The sequence below is a fragment of the Grus americana genome, chromosome 13 (assembly GCF_028858705.1).
Source record: "Grus americana isolate bGruAme1 chromosome 13, bGruAme1.mat, whole genome shotgun sequence".
NCBI lineage: Eukaryota > Metazoa > Chordata > Aves > Gruiformes > Gruidae > Grus > Grus americana.
Window position 1 is genome coordinate 22,060,356 of NC_072864.1, and position 17,673 is coordinate 22,078,028.

Below are 17,673 nucleotides of genomic sequence, written 5' to 3' on the forward strand. Positions count from 1 at the left end.
GAGATGGACGCTCGGCTGTGGAACCCAGAGGGGCACCCAGAACATGCCCCGGGCTCGGGGGTGTTGGGTGTATGCTGCCGGAGCACGCGCTGGTGGGGATGGAGGATGCCGAGCGCATCCCCCCCCATCAATGCTCGGGGCTCCCCTCTGCCAGCCACGGGGATGTGCCTGCAGGAACGTCGCCCCATGGGACTTCCCAGCTTCCTCCTGGTCCGAGCATCCCTGACAGGCTGCGGACTGTGAGGAGGTGCTTAAACCTCAACTTCCACTGAGTTTGTATTCATGCTCACAGTTGACTTCATGATGTGAAATATCATTGAATATGACCAGGAGTATTGTGGTGTGTGTCTGAAGGGCTGTAACTCGTGCGAGCGCTTCCAACTCCCATTGCTTATTCTATAAAGGTGATAAGTTAAAGGCCATAAGTTCAAACCGGATCCGAGTGGGAAGCAAAGCCACAGCTGGGAAAACACAGCAGCAGGAGCCCTCGCCTCCCCCAGCACCACCACTGCCTGGGGAGGGGAGCAGTTGGTCGGGACCCCCCACATCCCCATCTGGCCCCGTGGGTCACCCACTTCAGCTTGCTGAAGACATCGGTGACCATCTGGTCCAGGACAGCGCTGAGATTGAGGTGCTCCTGGAGGTAGATCCGCTCCGACATGGCGTTGACCAGCTGGTCCCTGACCCCGCTCTTCTGCACCACGGCCGGGCAAAGGCTGTGCGCCGTGTCCAGCGCTGCCTGCATGATCGCCTGAGGTTTGGGGAGAAAAGGGGAGTTTCCAGCATCTTTTCTATCAGGATTCACGTGGTTTCCAGGAGACACCATGTCCCTCATCTTCAGGCTGAGGCCAGTGAGCATCCCCTGCTGCTGCAGCTCCCCGTGGGCGCCCACCTGGATTTCCCGGCCGCAGGTCTGCGAGGCTTCCTCCGTGAGACACTCCAGCTTGTGCTGCAGCTTGCCGTTCTGGTACGGGGTGTTCCCTGCTTCATACAAGAGGGGCAGGATCTGTGATGGGAAGAGAGACGCCGTGGATCATCCCGTGGCACCTCATCCTTGCTTTCCGTCCTTCCACACACAACCTGCGTCCGTGGCTGCCTTGCAGAAAAGGTTGGGAAGTCCCAGCAACCTTCTGGCTTCGCTGGGCCAGGGTTGGGCATCCTGGACCCTCGCAGTCCCTGTGTCCCCCCAGCTGGACCCCCAACCACTCCCCACCACCCACTGACCCTCTTTCTCCCCTCGCACCAGCCAGGCTGCTGCCCACACCAGGGGAAATCCTTTCCCATCCCTTCCACCACCTTTCCACCATCAGCACCACCCTCTTAAATCCTGTCTCCACCAGATGAAGTACCCAGGGGGGTGCCAAGAGAGTTGGGAAAAAGGAAAAGGAGGTGGTTTGAAGAGAAATAGAGGAAGAGGAGGAAAAGGTGTGATAGGGAGAGAGAAGCGGGATCAAACCAGGGCTGACAGTGCCAGGAGCTGCCCAGCCAACGCGGTGGCCTTCGTCACGGGCTGATGGAGCATCCTCATCGCTGGGCTGCGTCCAGCTGGGGTGGGATGAGGGTGCCCCGAGGAGGGACGCCCCGGGGATGGGGGGAGCGTTCCTCACCAGCGTGGGTGTCTGTGGGTCGCAGGGTGTGCCCAAAGCTGGAGCACCCACCTCCCCCAAGGAGGGGTGCATGAGCACAGGGTGCCCTTGCTGAAGAGGGGGCGCGCTTGCAGCCCCCGGTTCCCAGGGGTGTACATATGTGTGTGTGGGGGGGGTGGCGAACATTTTGGGACTTGTTCTAGAAGGGGATTCAGAAATTCGCAGCTGTTCTTTAACATTTTGCAAGAGCTGGGTGACGTGCAGCTGCTGCATTGACAATTCTGGTGTTCCCCGACTGCCGGTTAATTATGTCATTAACTAATCAATAACCCGCTTCGATCCTGAATCGAAGCCGGGTGAGCTGAGGGGTTTCCCCGCCCGGCAGACTCACGCTGATGGAGAGGTTGGCGTTCCTGATGGCCTCCTCTGCGCAGAGGATGTCCGCCTCCGCCTCCCTGCCCGGGCAGGCGCTGAGGATGTCGACGTGCTTCTGCACGCTCAGGCAGATCTCATTCACCATCTGGAGCGCAGAGAGGCTTGCATCACGCACCGACGACGCCGGAGCAGCACTGCCAGTTCCCCTCCTCGCTGTGACTTTCCCGGAGAAGGATGTGCTGGCGCTGCCCGACGGGGGTAAGCGGGGGCACAGGCAGGTCACAGCCCCCGGAGCATCCCTGCCTAATCGCTGGGGATGCCACACGGTGGGGATTTGCTGCACAGGGAGCCGGGAACACGCCGAGGACGTAGCAGCGAGATATCCCCGGCGTTGCATATGCATGAAAAGCATGGATGCAGCCAGGAGGGTTCCTGGGAGATCTCCTGTCTGCCTGGCCCGCCGGACTGCTCTGCCCTCCACTCAGGAAAGGCGAAAAGGGGTTTGTGCTGCGTGCAAGAGCTCACACGGGCTCGCCAGGGTTCTTTGGGGCAGGGGAGGGTAGCCCCACGCAGCAATTTGGCCGGCAAACCTGTTCAGAAGAGGTGGTGAGGATGCCCTGCTGCAGCCGGAAGGTCTGTGCGGGCAGCGTGCGCCGCAGCTGGTTCCTCGTCAGGCAGGACTGGAGCTGCGGCAGGCAAGAGACCATGAGCGGCCGGTGTCGGTGGCACCCGGCCCCGTGCACCCCCAGCCCACGTTCCCCCCAAAAACCTTATGCACCGCCTCCTCCGTTTTCTCAGGGTTGCTGCGGTACGCCTGCGCCACGTCGCTCATCGGCAAGGGCATCGTCTTGAGGGTGTAATTCCTGCGAGGCAGCGCGGGGGTGAGCGGGTGCTGCTGGACCCCTCTGCCTCACGGGGCTCCCCCACACACAGACGTAACATCGGTCCAGAGCCCACCCAACAGCAGCCGGGACATCGCCCCAAGGTCCAGCCCTGGAGATAGGGATGGCCAAACTCTGGCCAGCAGCAAACCCCAACGGGGCGGCAGCAACCACCCGCCCAGGCTTCTCCACCCACCCTTCTTTCTTCAGACCTCCAGAGAACCTGCACAGCCAAACACCGGACCCGATAGCATGCTCAGCAGGTGGGCAACTTCTACTCAATCTTTCATGGGGAGGGAGAAGAGCATCGTGTCTCCACCAACAGCAGATCCCCCTCCCCGTGCTTGCTGGAGCTGCCTTGGGTGACGTGACGGGAGGCAGAGCCCAGGGGAGACCCTGAGGTCGGTAACGGAGGTACCACCACCGAACCAAGTGGCTTTGCTGGCTGCAAGGCTCGAGCCATAGACCAACTCCCTTGGGACCTGCACAGTGCGCTTGCTGCTTCGAGGGGACAAGAGGCCCTGGGCACGGTGACATCCTGGTGCTAGAGGCTCTTTTGCATGGCAGTAGCAAACCAGGACGACCAAGCTGCTCCCTCCTTACCTCTCCAAAGCTTGAGCCACCTCTAGGAGCCCGTGGGCGGTTGTGTTGTTCCTGTCCCAAACCACGGTCCTGCAAAGAGGGGGACACGAGTGAGCCCTGCCTGCACCCCAAGGTGGGTGCCCACCCGCCCGGCGCTGCATGAGCCCAAGGCTGACCCCAGGCAGCAGAAAGCCCTGGAAACGGGGTTAAAAATCTGAACCTCGTGATTCAGAACCTAAACTGGGACTTTGCAAGGAGCTGTAAAGTATGTGGTGCCTGGAGGGAGCGAAGGGCAGGGGGACACATCAGCACTGCCAGATGACTGCCATGAGAGCAAGATAGGGTCACAGCATCCCACCGTGCTCCGGGAATAGTCCAGGACCACACCCACAGCCACGATAAGCCTCCTCTGATGGCATCAGCATCACCACCAGCACCACCGTATCGGGGCCACCTGGCACAAGGTGGGAAGGGCACCTACAGAGCAACGTGGGCTGCTGCTACCTGAGCTTTGTGTTGATCTGCAGGGCTTTGGCTAGCATCTTGGCCCCCGTGTCCCCCATGGCATTGCCGCTGATGTCCAGAGCGATGAGACTGGTGTTACTGCCCAGGGCGCTCAGCAGGACGTTGGTTCCCAGCTTGAGGCGCGATTCAGCCACCGACAAGGACTGGAGAGGCTGGAAAGGGGACAAGAGGGGGAGAGGTGGCCAGGACACATGTCAGGATCCGTGTCACCACTGCAGACACGGCCTCCATCCCTGGCTGGCAGCCGCTGGGCTGGTGGTTGCCCAATGCTGGCTTCGGGGAGCCCAAGTCATGCTGAACCCCCAAAAAAGGAGGGTAACTGGAGCTTAGGCAAAACCCTGGATTTAGCTCAGATGCCTGGCAGGCAATGAGGAGGAGAGAGGGTTTTTTTGGAAAGCTGGGCTGCAGCCAGGTTACACCAAGCATCTCCCCCGTGCCTTTAGCCAGACACAGGCTCCTGCTTTCCCAGATGAACGGGAACAGCTCTCGCTTCTCTGTCTGAGCATCTGCTTCAGATGGAGGAAAATGAGAGCAGAAGGATTTGAACGGCAGTGGGAGGGAGGTTTTCTCCCAGCTGGGAGGGATCCAGACAGCACCCCAGCACAGAGGGCGACCAGGGGGACGGGTGGGATGGTTGGGGAGGTTGAGGGTAAGCCGGACTCACACAGTCATCTTCCTGGGTGAGCTGGACAATGCGGTGCAGGACATCCAGCAGCCCCTCCCTGCAGCAGAGGTGAGGGGGTGGTCACACACGCATCCCCCGGGCAGAGCTCCCAACTCCCTCCTGCTCTTGCCCAAGGCTGCGCCCTGTCCCTGCAGCGCCTGTGGTCCTGCAGGCACTGCACCAGGAGCGGGTGACGGTGCCCGCGCAGCCCCAGGCTCCCCGTTGGGTTGGAGCAGGCAGGACGGGCAGGCAATCCCTGGCATTCCCAGCCAGCCCATGGAGGGAGGCCAGCTGGGTGCACGGCGCCAGGACGGTTCCTGGCCCAGGCGCTGTGACTTTGCACTTACTTGGATTTGATGTTGAAGTTTTTCCCCAGAGAGACGTGCCTAATGGACTTGCTTCTGCCGATGGAGAGCACCAGCGTCACCATATCGGGGTCAAAGCCTGCGAGAGATGGGAGACACCACCGGGATGCTCCAAGCGGTCCAGACCACAGAGGTGGCATCAAGGTGGCAGGGTGGTCCCCCAAGGGAGACCTGCGGAGCCACCAAGCTGCCACCATGGGATGGTGGAGAGATGCCCAGGGAAACTCCTGAGCTTCTTCCTCCTCTTTGTGACTCCCCCAAGGAGACAGAAGATCTCTGCAGAGCTGGGATCCCTGGGAAGTGACAGGGTCCCCGGGCACTCCTGTTATTTGGGGTGCCAAGGCACAGGGAGCACTTATGGAGCTAGAGATGGCACTTGCTTTCTGCCACGCCGCAGGGATGTGCCCTCCATGCCACCCTGGACAGCATGGGAGGAGATCTCATAGCTTGCAGGGAGCTGCCTGCACTCCCCCCCCAGCTGCAGCATCCCCAGGGAAATCTGGCAGCAAAGGTGACGTCCTTCCCGCGGGGCAGGGATGCGGGCAGAGATCTGCTCACCCAGCCAAGGGCAAGAGGCACCAAGACCCTCCCACACAGAGCTGCTCTACTGGGAAAGCCAAAAATAGAAGCACATTTTGGCAAAGGTTGTCTGGAGATTTTGGGTAAGGGCACAAGCTTTTGGAGCACTGGTGGCCTGAACAGGTTTTTGAATTACTTCAAACCATGTCAGCTTCCCCAGAGCCATCTGGCTGTCAAGGAGCTGCATGGTCTGCTGTGAGATCTGAGCAAGGCTGCTTTAAGGTTCGGAGCCTTTTAGGTGAAGTTAAGAGCTGGCAGAAGTGATGTTTGCGGTAATTTGGGTTGTTTGCCCATGGCTTCGGAAGCCACGGCAGGACAAAGTTAGCAGCAGAGGCTGTGAACTCCTGCAGAGAGGTGGGAAGAGTTTCAGGCCAAGGAAACCTTTTCAATGCTTCAGACCCCGAGACAGCAATGTGAAACCACCCTGGGTTCAGCGAACTGAAGAGGCTTGTGCCAGGAAAGATGTGAAATGAGAATTTTTGGCAGGTTCTGAGGCAGGAGGGGACAAAGAAGTCGCCCCACATCCTGTGCTGGGGACGCTCTCTGGAAGAGGGGAGAGGCAAGGGCCACCACGGGATGCAATGGTGATGGAAGAGGAGCTCGCTGGGAAGGACATCAGGCAGAGGGAGAAGAGCGCACGTGAGGACTGCCTGCCTCGGGGAAGGTGGAGGGGTGGGTGGTTTTGGGTGTAAAAAGCCATAAAAGCCTGATGAGGTGGTAATTTCTCAGGCAGGAATCCACTGCTGGCCGTTGGGTGCCTTCATCCTTGTGAGACACAGCCCGTACCGCTGCGGCTGCTGCTGCTGAAGGACTTTTGCAGGTGACAAGCGCAGTTTAACGCTGCTTTAGCCAGCACAGTCAAGAGGCAGGCAAGTGCAGCAGACCCTGCCCGTCTCCCTGGGGACTCCTACATGCTCATGAGGTGCTGGGGATGAGCAAACAGCCCACAGTGGCTGGGCCCACAGATGGAGAAGATCTTGTCCTGGGTGGGGAAAAAGCAACCTACCGTTGTCAGACAAGTCCAGGTCGCTGATGGAGCTGGCGTCGGGGATGAGATCCTGGATGACCTGGGCCCCCGCTGATCTCAGCTTGGAAGAAACAGCAAGACATCAGTACAAGGGGAGGCGCTGAGCCCTGCAAACGAGAGCCTGCCGTCGGGAAGGTCACCCAGCCCCATGCAGGACAGGGCACGGACCTTCCTGCACAGGAGGTGAGCCCTCTCGACTGCCGCGATGGGACCCCCTGGCTGGACCGATGGCACCCATGGGTGCTGGCCCCTCACCTCGCAGTTACTAAGGTCCAGGCGCAGGTCGCTGATGTGACTGTTGTCTGCCAGCCCTTGCAGCAATGCCCTGGAAGACACCAAAGCCACCCGTCAGCACGAGCAACGTGGGCACCAGCACCCACCACGGGGCACCCCCCAATGGTCCAGGTAGTAGGAGCAGGGCACCGGAGAAGACATCCTTCCCTGGATGGGAGGATCCCTCCTTGCAACCCCATCCAGCCACCTTGACACGTAAAACCCTGAGTGAGGTCCCCACCGGACCACACTCACCCCAAATCCATCCCCGTTGCCAGACTCACAGCCCCACTGGTCCCCACCTCACCTTACAGCGTCTGCGGGCAGCTTGGTACCCGCCAGGGAGACGTGCCTGAGGGCACAGGCCTGGCTGAAAAACTCCTTGATGTCAGGGGAGATGGTTTTCACCCTCCTGAAAAGGATGGGCACAACATGGCATCATCTACTGCCCACCCACGTGGGTACCGTGCTCCCCTCCCCGCCATCCCAGGGGCTTACTTGTGGGAGTACACGTTTTTGGAGAGATCCAGATGGACCAGGCTGGTGTGGCATCCATGGACCAGGGCTCCAAAGAGCTGCCGGGGTGGGGATGCGAGCGTGTTGAGGACCACCCAGCCGATGCTGCGGCCCCTCACACAGCCCGGGGAGGGATGGGTGATGGTATGGGACGAGCTGCGGGGGTGCTAAGGGGGTCTTCCCTGTGCTGGGGCTCACTTCTTCCTCCTGCTCAACCCTGAGTCCCCCTACCATGCCAGCTGGCATGGGGTGGCAGCACCCCCCAGCAGCACAGCATGGTTTCAGGAGGGGGACCGAGGGCAGGGGCTCGCTGCCGGCACCCCCCAAGCGGGTACTCACAGCATCCAAAGGGCAGTCCGTGCCGGCCAGGCTGAGGTAGGAGAGCGAGTGGCACTGGCGGAGGAGACTCTGCAGGTTCTGCTGGCGGAGAGAGCTCAGAAGCTTTGCCCAGGACCCTGCCTCCCACCCCACACCCCAGAAATCCCCGCTCCAGCCTGTCTCCTGCCTAAGCTAAGCACAGGGATGAAGCCAGCACAGAAGGACCCAGCGCTGTGCTGCTTGGTTCCTGGGATGTCTCCACGCTCCAGGTGGCATCTCCCACCCTCCCTCCAGGAGACACGCAAGGATGTCCCCAGTGCATCCCCCAGCTGCTCCTGGGTAGGCAGGGAGGGGTCGCAGCCGTGACTTCCCCCGTCCCTGGGGTGCTGCAAGATGGGGTGCAGACCCCTGGGGACCAAAGCCATTGAGCCCGTGCAGGAGACAGAGCCTGGGTGGTGTCTCCCCATCGCACTCACGCTGATGTCATCCCCAGCCAGGGTGCCAGGGTTTCCAGAGAGGTCCAAGTGCCGGAGGAAGGATCCGGTGGCTTTGTTATCTGCGAGGGCTTTGCATAAGGTGCTCATCCCTGCTCAAGGAGAGGGGAGAGAGTGATGCCTGCAGGTCCCCTGCACCGGGGAGAGCCATGGAGCAGAGGAAAGGGTACTTCCCTCAGCTGGGGCTGCAGGACATCGCGTCCTTGAAGATGCCCTTTCCAGGACGTCCCTGCAGCCCCTCCAGCCACCCCTTTGGTGCCAGCTCGTCCCCAAGCACTGCCGTGCCCAGCCTCCCCACGGCACCCAGGCAGGGAGCGGGATGCGGGGCTGTACCTTTGGCCGTGAGCATCGTCCTGGCCAAGCTGAGGCTCTGCAGACCCTTGGGACTCTTCTCCACGTGCCGGCTGAAGGCAATGATCCCTGACGGAAGAACAGAGAGCCCTAAGCGGCCGTGCCAGCGCAGGCGGGTGTCCGTCCCACCCTGAGCTACAGCAGCTGATGGTGGGATCCAGAGTTGAACATCAGTTTTCATGGGTGAAAACTCATCCTGGCCTAGAAGTTGGGTACCTCTGTCTTCCAGCTGGTTGCCAGCAAGGTTGATGGCGTACAGGACAGAGTCAGGATGGTTGCTGAGCGCCTGGGCCATCCTCTGTGCAAAGTCTCTGTGGGGAGAAGAGCCACCCATCTGAGCAAAGTACGGCCACCTCCGGCAGACACGGCCACCAATCCTGTAGCCATATGGGGACGTGCCACCAGCACCTGCCCACACGGAGAGCCAGCTCCATCTGAAAGTGGAGCCTCTGCGAGGGTGGGCGATGCCCACTGGCCTCCAGGCCCCTAACAGTGAGCTTCACGCTGTGGAGGGGACGGGGCACCAACACCCCTCTGGCACGTGGGCGCATGGTCCTCCTGGTCCACGCACGTGAAGGGAGCACACCACCAGGCTGCCGAGACCCTGCTCATCGCCACGCCAGGACCCTGCGACGCCTTTGCTTACGCTTTCAACCCGCTGTTTTCCAGCACCAGCTCCTCCAGCGTCACCGATTTGCTGAGCATGTAGAGCAGCTGCTCCGAAATCTCCTGGTTCTGGCAGGGGAGAAGAAAGCCTTTCTGGAAACCCGGCCATCTCTGGCACGCCCGGCACCGCGGCGCCGGCACTCACCAGCCTGAAGTCCTTGCAGGAGAGCTTGGTGAACCACAGGTTGAAGGACAAGGCAGCGATGCTCAGCGCCACGTCCCTGCAGGGTGACAAGGATGGAGGAGTCAGGGGCCAGGCTGAGCCAAGGCTGGTCCCAAATGGGTGCCCCAAGACACCCAACCCCGGCATGCCCCAACGCAGTCCACGGAGCAGGACTGGGGTCCACGAGTTTAAAGCAACTCACAAACACAGCTCCGCTTCCCCAGATTATTCCCTCAGGGAAAATAAAATTAATCAAAATATTTGCATGCTTCTGTCAAAACCTCTGTGTTTTTTTTCTTTTTAATTCTGAGCTCTCACGTAAAGAACAACATCGGTTTTGCTCGACTGGAAACGAGTTTCAGCTGAAGCCTCGCTCCATCCTTCTTGGGATGAAGACGTGGGCTGAGCCCCATAGGGATGAATCCAGGCACAACCAGAGCTCACGGCCCCGCTATGAGGTTATAGCCCCGTAACAGTTATTTCTTATGTATATTTGTATACGTGAGGGGAAAAAAGCGTCAGCTGCTTTGCATAGGGAAACACCTGACAGCCACGAGCCGCCTGAAGCCACCGTGACATTCAGTTTTCACCTCCATAAGCAGCTCTCAGGCTTATTTAAGTGTTAAAAATGAACGGGGGGGGCTGCCCAGCCTCTGGGGACCATCGCCCCATGGGACGGGGCTCATCGTGTTTGGTGCGGGGGAGCGTCAGCCTGCAGATGTGGCGTCCTCGGAGCGTGTAAAGCGATAAAAAGCTTCTAACGCGAGTGGAGGAGTGCGTTGGGCCACCCCTGCCGTGGACAGGGAGGATAAGGATGAGTGGTGGCATGGCACAGGGCACCGCACACGGACTCACCGGCTCTCCAGGTGGCTGAAGTCCAGCAGGTTGAACTCCCGGCAGTCCTGGCTGTGGTAGATGTTGTCCACATCCTGTCCAGATGGATAGACACACGGATCAGGCTGAGGACCCGATCCTGGGGAGGGCTTGGGTGTCTGGTGCTGCTGGAGGGAGCTGAGCCCTCAGGGTCCCTCCCCTGGGGAGTCCCTTGCCTAAACCCCAAGCCTAAACCCTCCCCGGGCCTGCGTCTGGCAGGGCACGTGTCCCAAATTGGTGGGATGGCTTGGTGGGTCTTGGACCCCTTCTGCAGAGGCTGGGCAGAAGAAGGTAATGCATCCCAAGGCTGGTGGGAACAAGGATGTGGGGAGAGGCGGGCTGGAGTCGGTGTCCCAGAGGAAGAGGGGGACATCTGGTCCTGCTCTGCCCGGGTCCCAGCAGGGTTCTCTTCTACCGGGGACACTCAGCAAGGTCCCAGACTTCCAGGCTCTCTCCTTATATGACAGTCCAGGAAACAACCAGGTCCAAGGCATCTCATCCCTACCTGCACTTCGATTCTACCCCACCAAGGAGCAGGAGGCACTCAAGCCAAGCAAAACTGCAGTTCCCAGCTCTAGGATGTCCCTGGGATGCTCCCAGCCCCAGCAGCCCTGTGAGCTGGCAAGTGGTGTGCCGTCAAGTGTCTCTTCTCCACGGGACAGAGCAGCTTACCCACTGGATCTCCTCGCGGAAGGCAAAGCCATTGTAATCACATAAAGCGGCGTAGGTCTCCGAAAACCCCCCTGCAAAGAGAAGGCACTCTTGGTGGCAGACCTGCCCACGGGAACACGGAGAAGACCTTTGGGGAGGGCAGGATGCAGCAGAGGGATGGAGGGGGCTCAAAAGGCATGGCGAGGGCTCTCCCTTCCCTCCTCGAAGGGGTTGGAGTGTTCTCTGTGGTCTACTGCCAGACCAAAAGCGACCGCACAAGTCAGGGGGCTGTGGCTTGCTTTGCTCGATCCATGCAGACAGCAGGCAAGGTGCATTGGGTGATGATAATGGAGGTATCCTACTCCAAACCCGGCTAGAGGAAGAGTCCCTGGCTCTGCAGCCATGCCGTGTGAGCTGGGTGGAAGCATCCACAGCTGCATGCCCTCACAAGGGGACACTGGGCATCCAGAGCTGTCCTGCTCCTTTCTGGAGAACTACGTCCCCTCAGACCTTCTCCTGCCCCGTGGGATGGCGAGGGCTGGTGGAGAGCAGACCCCCCTAGCAGGGCTCCTCCCAACCTAAGCCACCACGGATGCTCTCCCAGCAGAGCTAGTGTTGATGGATGCTGGGCTGTGGTGGTCCCCAGGGTGCTCCAACCCTCCTGGCCCATCCTGGAGAGGTGTGTGGGCTTACCGCAGGGCCCGGGACTGCTCTGCACCATTTCCTCCAGCGAGTCCGTGATCTGCCGGATCCTCTCGTACAGGTTGGGGGGGGAGTTTTTGAGCAGCGTCCTGGGGAAGGACCAGAGGGGTGCGTGGCAGTGGGCTAGGAGGAGAGCATCCCCACCGCTTTACGCTTAGCTACAATCCCTGCGCGTGAGGGTGGCCAGAAACGCGATGCGGTCGGGGAGCAGGGTCTGGCCTCCATCAGTTTGGGTTTTTTCCTGTTAAAAGGCACTAATTGTGAACCCATCCCATATTTGGAGCTTTTCTGAGCAAAGAGGTTGCTCTGGTACCTACACAACTACCCCGAGGAGCAGAAGACCCTTACCCAGGGGATGAGTCTGGAAAGACCTTCTTAAGTGACATGGTGACATGGACGACAACTTGCTCCAAATCATCAAAGGACATGAACTGGAAGGCGTAAGACGCTGCATCCGTTTCTATGACAACCTGCGGGGTCCAAAGGATGGAAGATGCCTGAGCGAGCTGGCAGCACGCAGCGTCCCCAGGCTCCCAGACATGACGGTGACAGCCATCAGCTCCACGCTGCAAACACCCAGCCGCTGCTTATAAACCCAGCCAAAGGCGCTGCGAGCGCAGGGAAGGCTGCGAGCACCAGGGATTCAGGATAAAATACATTAAAGAGATCGCGAGATGCCAGAATAAGGCATAAACCTCCCCAAAACTCGAGCTAAGCTAACGCAAAAGCAGCCCAAAGCGGTGGGGGTGACAGTAGCCTTGAGTCTGCAGCAGCCGCAGCTGGAGGACGGAGGTTCCCTCCCTGAATTTATCTAATCGGGTTTTGAGGCATTTTTAGCTTTCGGTTCCTACCAGAGGAAAAAAAAAAAATCCCATAGCAACACGCTCCCTGATTTAATTACACGCTGATTGAGGCGTGGGAGCGAGATGACAATTATCTGCTGGCACCGCGCGAGGACGGCGCCTCCGCCGGCGCCTGGGGCTGCAGAACCTGGCCCTGCCTGTACTCTGCCTGCACTCTGCCTGCAGCTTAATAACCCCTGGGTTTTCCATATCCCACTCAGACCTCTCGTCCCCCTCCGCCCCAGGGTTTCAACCCCCAGCACCCCTCATTTTCTGCCCAGCTCCTCTTTATTCCTCTCCCAGAGCTCAGCCACGCAGCCGGCCGAGCAGCAGAAACCCTGTTTAGAGGCTGGGGCCGTTGTCACTGGTGATGCTTTAACGAGCAAAAGACAGACAAAGGGTTAACGAGGACCGCGGCCCTGTTTCGGCCGACGCATCTGAGCCAGGGCATCCCATTCCTCTCCTCCATGGTTCCCACCCGCTGCATCTGCCCTACACGCACGCCTCTCTCTAAGAGGATTAACGGGGTTTTAAACACCCTCCTGCTAAATTTGGCTTCTCCTGGGTAAGCCAGCAGCCGTTTGTCACCTTGTCCCGGCCGAGCGGGAGGTGCCACGGCCAGGTGCTGTCTGCGGCTGCCAGAGGAGAAGAGGCGCAGGCACCCACGCTCGCCCCCAGCACCCACGGGTGCCTCCCTGCACCTCCAGCCCTGAGGGAGATACCCCGGGTGAGGCCGTAAGAGGATTTCTTGGAGGCGGCAGAGGGATAAATACCCTGCGGGGCGCTCTCAGATCATCGCTGGTGACCCTCGACGTGCAACGGGGGACCAGAGCTTGCCCAGACCCCGCAGCGGGCTCCGGGTCAGGGTTTGCCACGGCGGGGGGGGAAGGTGGGCACAAGGTGGGGTGGGTGCCTGGGCCGGGTTTGCCGTGGGTGTCGGTGCCACTCACCAAGCTGGGCTCTCGCACCGTCATCTCCCTCACCTCCAGGAAGCTGAAGCTGCTGTGAACCTGCGGGTGAGAGGAGCAGGATCAGCCCCAGCGCTGACGGAAAAGGGGGACCCAAGGGTGCGCCCCGGCTCCCAGCCTTCCCCACGCCCCGGGCAGTGCCTGGCCATGCCCCTCAGCCTTTAGCAGCCCCCTGACCCACCCCCCCTCCCCTTCACCCCATCCTCCTCCTCATCCTGCTCCTGGGGGCTTCTCCAGACCTGGTGGCCCCAGCAGCGGAGCGATGCCCCCCCGGGAGCCACGGGGCTCCGCCGCGGCACAGCATCCCCGGCACTTACCCTCACCGGCAGGATCACGGGCAGCACGTAGGCTCTCCAGGGCGCCAGCACCTAGGCAGGGGGACGTTGGTGTGACGGGGGACCGGGGTGACACGCGAGCCGCCCCTGTCCCCCCGCTGCGGCCACAAACAGCTGCCCCGGGGAAACCGGGCAAGCAGGAACCAGGCTGGATTCTGCACGTACCAAGATGTAGTCGTCGTACTTGGATTTCACCTGCAGCTGCACGCTCATCACCAGGAGGACCTTCTTCGTCCCCAGGAAGGCGGTGATGCCCTCTGAAAAGACCGATGCCCGCGTGAAGTGAGGCAGCTGAAGCCACCCCCGGTCCTCTCCCACGTGTCCTGCTACACCCCTGGGGACACCGTCCTCGCCCGAATCGACTCCTCTCCGTCCGCACCTGACGGTCAGACCCTGGTTGCTCTCTCAGGGCTTCTTCGCCAGCTTTAGGTCTCGTTTGCTGCTCGGGTGGTAAATCCGCCTCCCCATCGGCTCCTGCAGCTCGGGCTGCAGCCTTGACCAAGCGCAAGGTTTTGGGGCCACCGCTTCGCACTCCGCTCTGCTCAGCTTTTGGGGTGTTTTTCCAGGGTGTGCTTTGGGGTTTATTAGGACAGCTGTCATTTTATTCCCACACAAAACATTTTGCCTCTCGAGGCCAGGCTTACGCTGCACAAGCTTCGGAATAGCCTTGCTCGCTGGGAGCTGGCATCGAGCAACAGCTGGGTCCTGGTTCCTCTTCCTTCCTTCCCAGATTTACCACTGGGGAGCAACTCAGCACCCAAGTCCTGCCTCCCCACGGTGCAGCCAGGGATGCATTCTGCTTCTGCATTTTTTTTGGGAACTCTCTCAGCCACGATGCACGCGGGCAGTCGCACGCATCAACCTCCCCGCATTTGCAAACCAATCGCTCCCGCAGCTGCCGTGGACCAGCACGAGCATCGCTCCCGCCTCGGGCACCATCTGCCCCGATTCACACCTCTCGCTCGGAGAAGCGGGATGAGAGCCACAACCGTCCATCGCCGCGCAAAGCAAACGAGGTTTTCACAAAGATAGCGAGAGCCCTGCGAGTCCAGCGGCTTGAGCCACCCGTCCCCAGGGACCCTGGGGCTGCGGGAACGCAGGGACCCCGCTCCTTCCCGCCCCGCTGCAAGCCTCGGTGGGACCTCTGCGGCTTTTTGCTTTCTCAATCCAATGAGGATGTACTTTGTGCATCCCCTGCGGAGCCGGGGAGCTGGGGCAGGGCTGCAGGCTGTGCCTCCCTGGGGAGCTGCCGGGGACCCCCAAGGCGGTGGGAGCGAGCAGCACCAGGCTGCACCCACAAACGGGGCAGCAGGAGCCACAGGGAACCATGTCCTCGAGGAGCCGGGCTGTTATCTGGGGATGCTTTTGGCCCCGGCAGCATCCTCAAGCACGTGAGTTTTGAGGGCAAGAGCAGCCCTCGTGCCCCAGACCTTGCTCGGACCCCCCTGAACTGCAGCTGCTGCCGACGAGGAACCCAAAAACGGCTTTGCTGGCAAACCAGGGCCGAGCAGGCCCCGCACCGGCGCTTTCCACGTGGCATCGGTGCCCCGGCAGCGCGGCGGCAGGCAACACTTACCTTGCAGCTCAGCAGAGATCCCTCCGGGGGACGCAGCCATGGTTTGGACCACGGGGTGACCCGCCCGGGGATGCGGGTGTCAGGACAGCATCCCTGGGCACCGCGGGAAAGGCACCCTGCCGGGAGGAAGCGCTGGGGTTACCAACCGGCAGCACCGCCGCCTCGGCGCCTCCTCCCCCTCCCGGCGCTCGGTGCCTCTTCCTGCCCCGTCAGGCAAGATTTGCTTCTCTCGCTCAGGCGGTAAAATGAAAGCGACGGCACCCACGGCCCACCGGCCCCGCCGGGAGGAGGGGACATCCCTGCCCAGCCCTTCTCCTCCCGCGTGGCTTCACCTAGGTGAGCAGGACACCCCACCGGTGCCTCCCAGGCAGGAGAAGCAGCATGTCCCCACAGCTCCAGCTGTCAAGGGTTGAGGGTCCATGACCTCTTCCTGCCCTGCAGCCCCCCCCGGGGTGGTTCATGGGGATGTGTTTCTGTCTGAAGATGGCTGGTGAGTGTGAAAAGAGCAGCTCCACCCTTCCTGGCATGGGGAGGTCAGCCCAAGCCCATCACCTTGCACCAGGCATCTGCAAGGGGGGTGGGCACCAGAGGATGCTCCTCCAGAGGATGGGTGCTGGTGCCCACTGCAGGGTGCTGCAGGCAGGGCTTCTCCAAAGCAGAAAGGACCCAGGTGTCACGCTAAAATGACAAAACTGCTTCCCCAAAGCAACGACGAGTGGCAGAGGCTAGGTGGCCTCCTTGGAGCAGCAGGAGCGAGCACATCAACCTCTCTGCTCCCCAGGGAAGGCTTTGGACCAGGCAAAAAGCCAGAAGCACTCCAGGACGGAGCGGAAAGCTGTCCTGTGGCCCGAGCAGTGCTGCAGGACTTCACTGGACCCATTATTTCCCAGTGTTGGCTCAGCAGACCCTACCAGAGGCTCAGGAGAAGGTGCTGAGGGAGCCAGCAGAGCTGCTCTCAGCCAGCAGCCTGGGTCCCCGTGACCAGCAGCAGCTGGGATGGGGGTGGCAGCTGCCTTGAACCCCTAAATTGCCCTTTTTTGACAAACCACCAAGCTCCAGCCTGCCTGAGCTGCAATCGAGGGCCCCAAGAGGAGTTTCTTCCAGAGGTAGAATAACTGAGAAGGTGATCCATGGAAGGGTTGGGTGATGTTGCTCTCCTACCGCACGCACCTAGGGCTGCAGCGCTTCTGAAACCACCTTCAGCGTGAAAGCGAAGGCAGGAAGCCATCTCCCTGCAGGGACGGCGTCTCCATAGAGCCCAACCACAACACATAGCAGCTCTTCTCAAGGAGGTGGCTGGGGAGAACATGGCTCAGGGCAGGGACCAGCCTCTGCCAAGGCACCTCCTCGAGCCTCCTGGCTACGTCAGCAGGCAGATGAGCACCAGGAAGAGGAAGGACACGGGGTGTTCACCACCCAACAGAGACAGCGCTTGCTGACGAGAGTCCTGGCAGGATCTATGGCTTTTCCAGGATGACAGGAAAATCAGGCTACTAGTATCTGAACTTCTCCGAAAGGGCACCAGGACCTAGCTTTGTCATGCAAGGATATTCAGCACATGGAGAGAGCAGCTGTCCCATTGCAGCCATCAGAAGATGGCTTCTATTGAAGCTTAGAAGCACAAAGGAGCTCCAGGGAAGCTGCATCCCAAGCTCATTCCCCAAAATACTGGGTCCTACACGTTGGAACATGCTGAGCATCAGCGCAGCAGAACATCTCCCCCAGGAGCAGGGCAGAGGAAGACATCCATACACACAAGTGTTCCCTGCCTGCTGTGCAAGCCCAGGTGTGTCAGGATGTCCAGAGCAACCCATCTCCTGTCTTTCCCCCGAAGGACATGGGCTGGGCATTTTCAGCTCTATCCTGGAGCACCAGGACCTTCCCAGAAAGAGGTGCTGGCACTTCTCTCCATCCCCAGATCACCCCTGGGGAGTTGAAGCACTTATCACGCTCTGCAGGTGACAGTAGGAGCTCTTCACCCCTGGCTGCAGAACACTTCATCCTTTCCTCCACACGCAGCTCCCCTCCCAGCCCAGACATTCCAGCGTTACACTGATGCGCACGTCTCCCAGTGACCATGTCCTGCGTGCCCTCACAGCAACAGCTTCTCCCACGGCTCTCAACCACTACAGGCTTCTTGAGCTGTGTTGGCTGGTGGTCACCTCAGGGTCCATCCCTCTGCTCTAGCCTGGGCCAGCTGGGCTGCTCAGGGCCATGCCCAGCTGAGATGAGCACATCAAGGATGGAGAGCCCTGGGCACCAATGTTTGACTATGCTTACGGTGAGACAGGTTTTCCTTAATTCAAGCTGGAGTTTCCTCTGCTCCAGTTTGTTGCCTCTTGTCTCACTGTGACACCTCCT

General features: G+C 60.4%; 1 protein-coding gene across 3 annotated transcripts in view; it reads right to left on the reverse strand.

The window, feature by feature from the left end:
* The window catches only part of CARMIL2 (capping protein regulator and myosin 1 linker 2), a 24,403-nt gene extending 8,685 nt beyond the window's left edge, over positions 1 to 15,718 (reverse strand). The window contains exons 1-28 of one of the 3 annotated variants that reach the window (XM_054841141.1): positions 15,645 to 15,718; positions 15,313 to 15,428; positions 13,902 to 13,993; positions 13,719 to 13,769; positions 13,384 to 13,443; positions 11,940 to 12,061; positions 11,583 to 11,680; positions 10,911 to 10,981; positions 10,221 to 10,294; positions 9,348 to 9,423; positions 9,183 to 9,271; positions 8,753 to 8,847; positions 8,519 to 8,605; positions 8,168 to 8,277; positions 7,713 to 7,790; positions 7,356 to 7,432; positions 7,165 to 7,269; positions 6,840 to 6,909; positions 6,564 to 6,645; positions 4,961 to 5,057; positions 4,614 to 4,671; positions 3,929 to 4,101; positions 3,446 to 3,514; positions 2,731 to 2,824; positions 2,552 to 2,647; positions 1,978 to 2,106; positions 893 to 1,006; positions 576 to 751 (exon numbers count right to left, since the gene is read on the reverse strand). In XM_054841141.1, the coding sequence (XP_054697116.1) occupies positions 576 to 751; positions 893 to 1,006; positions 1,978 to 2,106; positions 2,552 to 2,647; positions 2,731 to 2,824; positions 3,446 to 3,514; positions 3,929 to 4,101; positions 4,614 to 4,671; positions 4,961 to 5,057; positions 6,564 to 6,645; positions 6,840 to 6,909; positions 7,165 to 7,269; positions 7,356 to 7,432; positions 7,713 to 7,790; positions 8,168 to 8,277; positions 8,519 to 8,605; positions 8,753 to 8,847; positions 9,183 to 9,271; positions 9,348 to 9,423; positions 10,221 to 10,294; positions 10,911 to 10,981; positions 11,583 to 11,680; positions 11,940 to 12,061; positions 13,384 to 13,443; positions 13,719 to 13,769; positions 13,902 to 13,993; positions 15,313 to 15,352 (2,483 nt within the window). In that variant the 5' untranslated portion in view covers positions 15,353 to 15,428; positions 15,645 to 15,718. Of the gene's footprint in view, positions 1 to 575; positions 752 to 892; positions 1,007 to 1,977; positions 2,107 to 2,551; positions 2,648 to 2,730; positions 2,825 to 3,445; positions 3,515 to 3,928; positions 4,102 to 4,613; positions 4,672 to 4,960; positions 5,058 to 6,563; positions 6,646 to 6,839; positions 6,910 to 7,164; positions 7,270 to 7,355; positions 7,433 to 7,712; positions 7,791 to 8,167; positions 8,278 to 8,518; positions 8,848 to 9,182; positions 9,272 to 9,347; positions 9,424 to 10,220; positions 10,295 to 10,910; positions 10,982 to 11,582; positions 11,681 to 11,939; positions 12,062 to 13,383; positions 13,444 to 13,718; positions 13,770 to 13,901; positions 13,994 to 15,312; positions 15,473 to 15,644 lie in introns of those variants that run through there. The other 2 variants (XM_054841139.1, XM_054841140.1) reach the window with 2 other exon arrangements.
* Between the last annotated feature and the right edge of the window lie 1,955 nt (positions 15,719 to 17,673).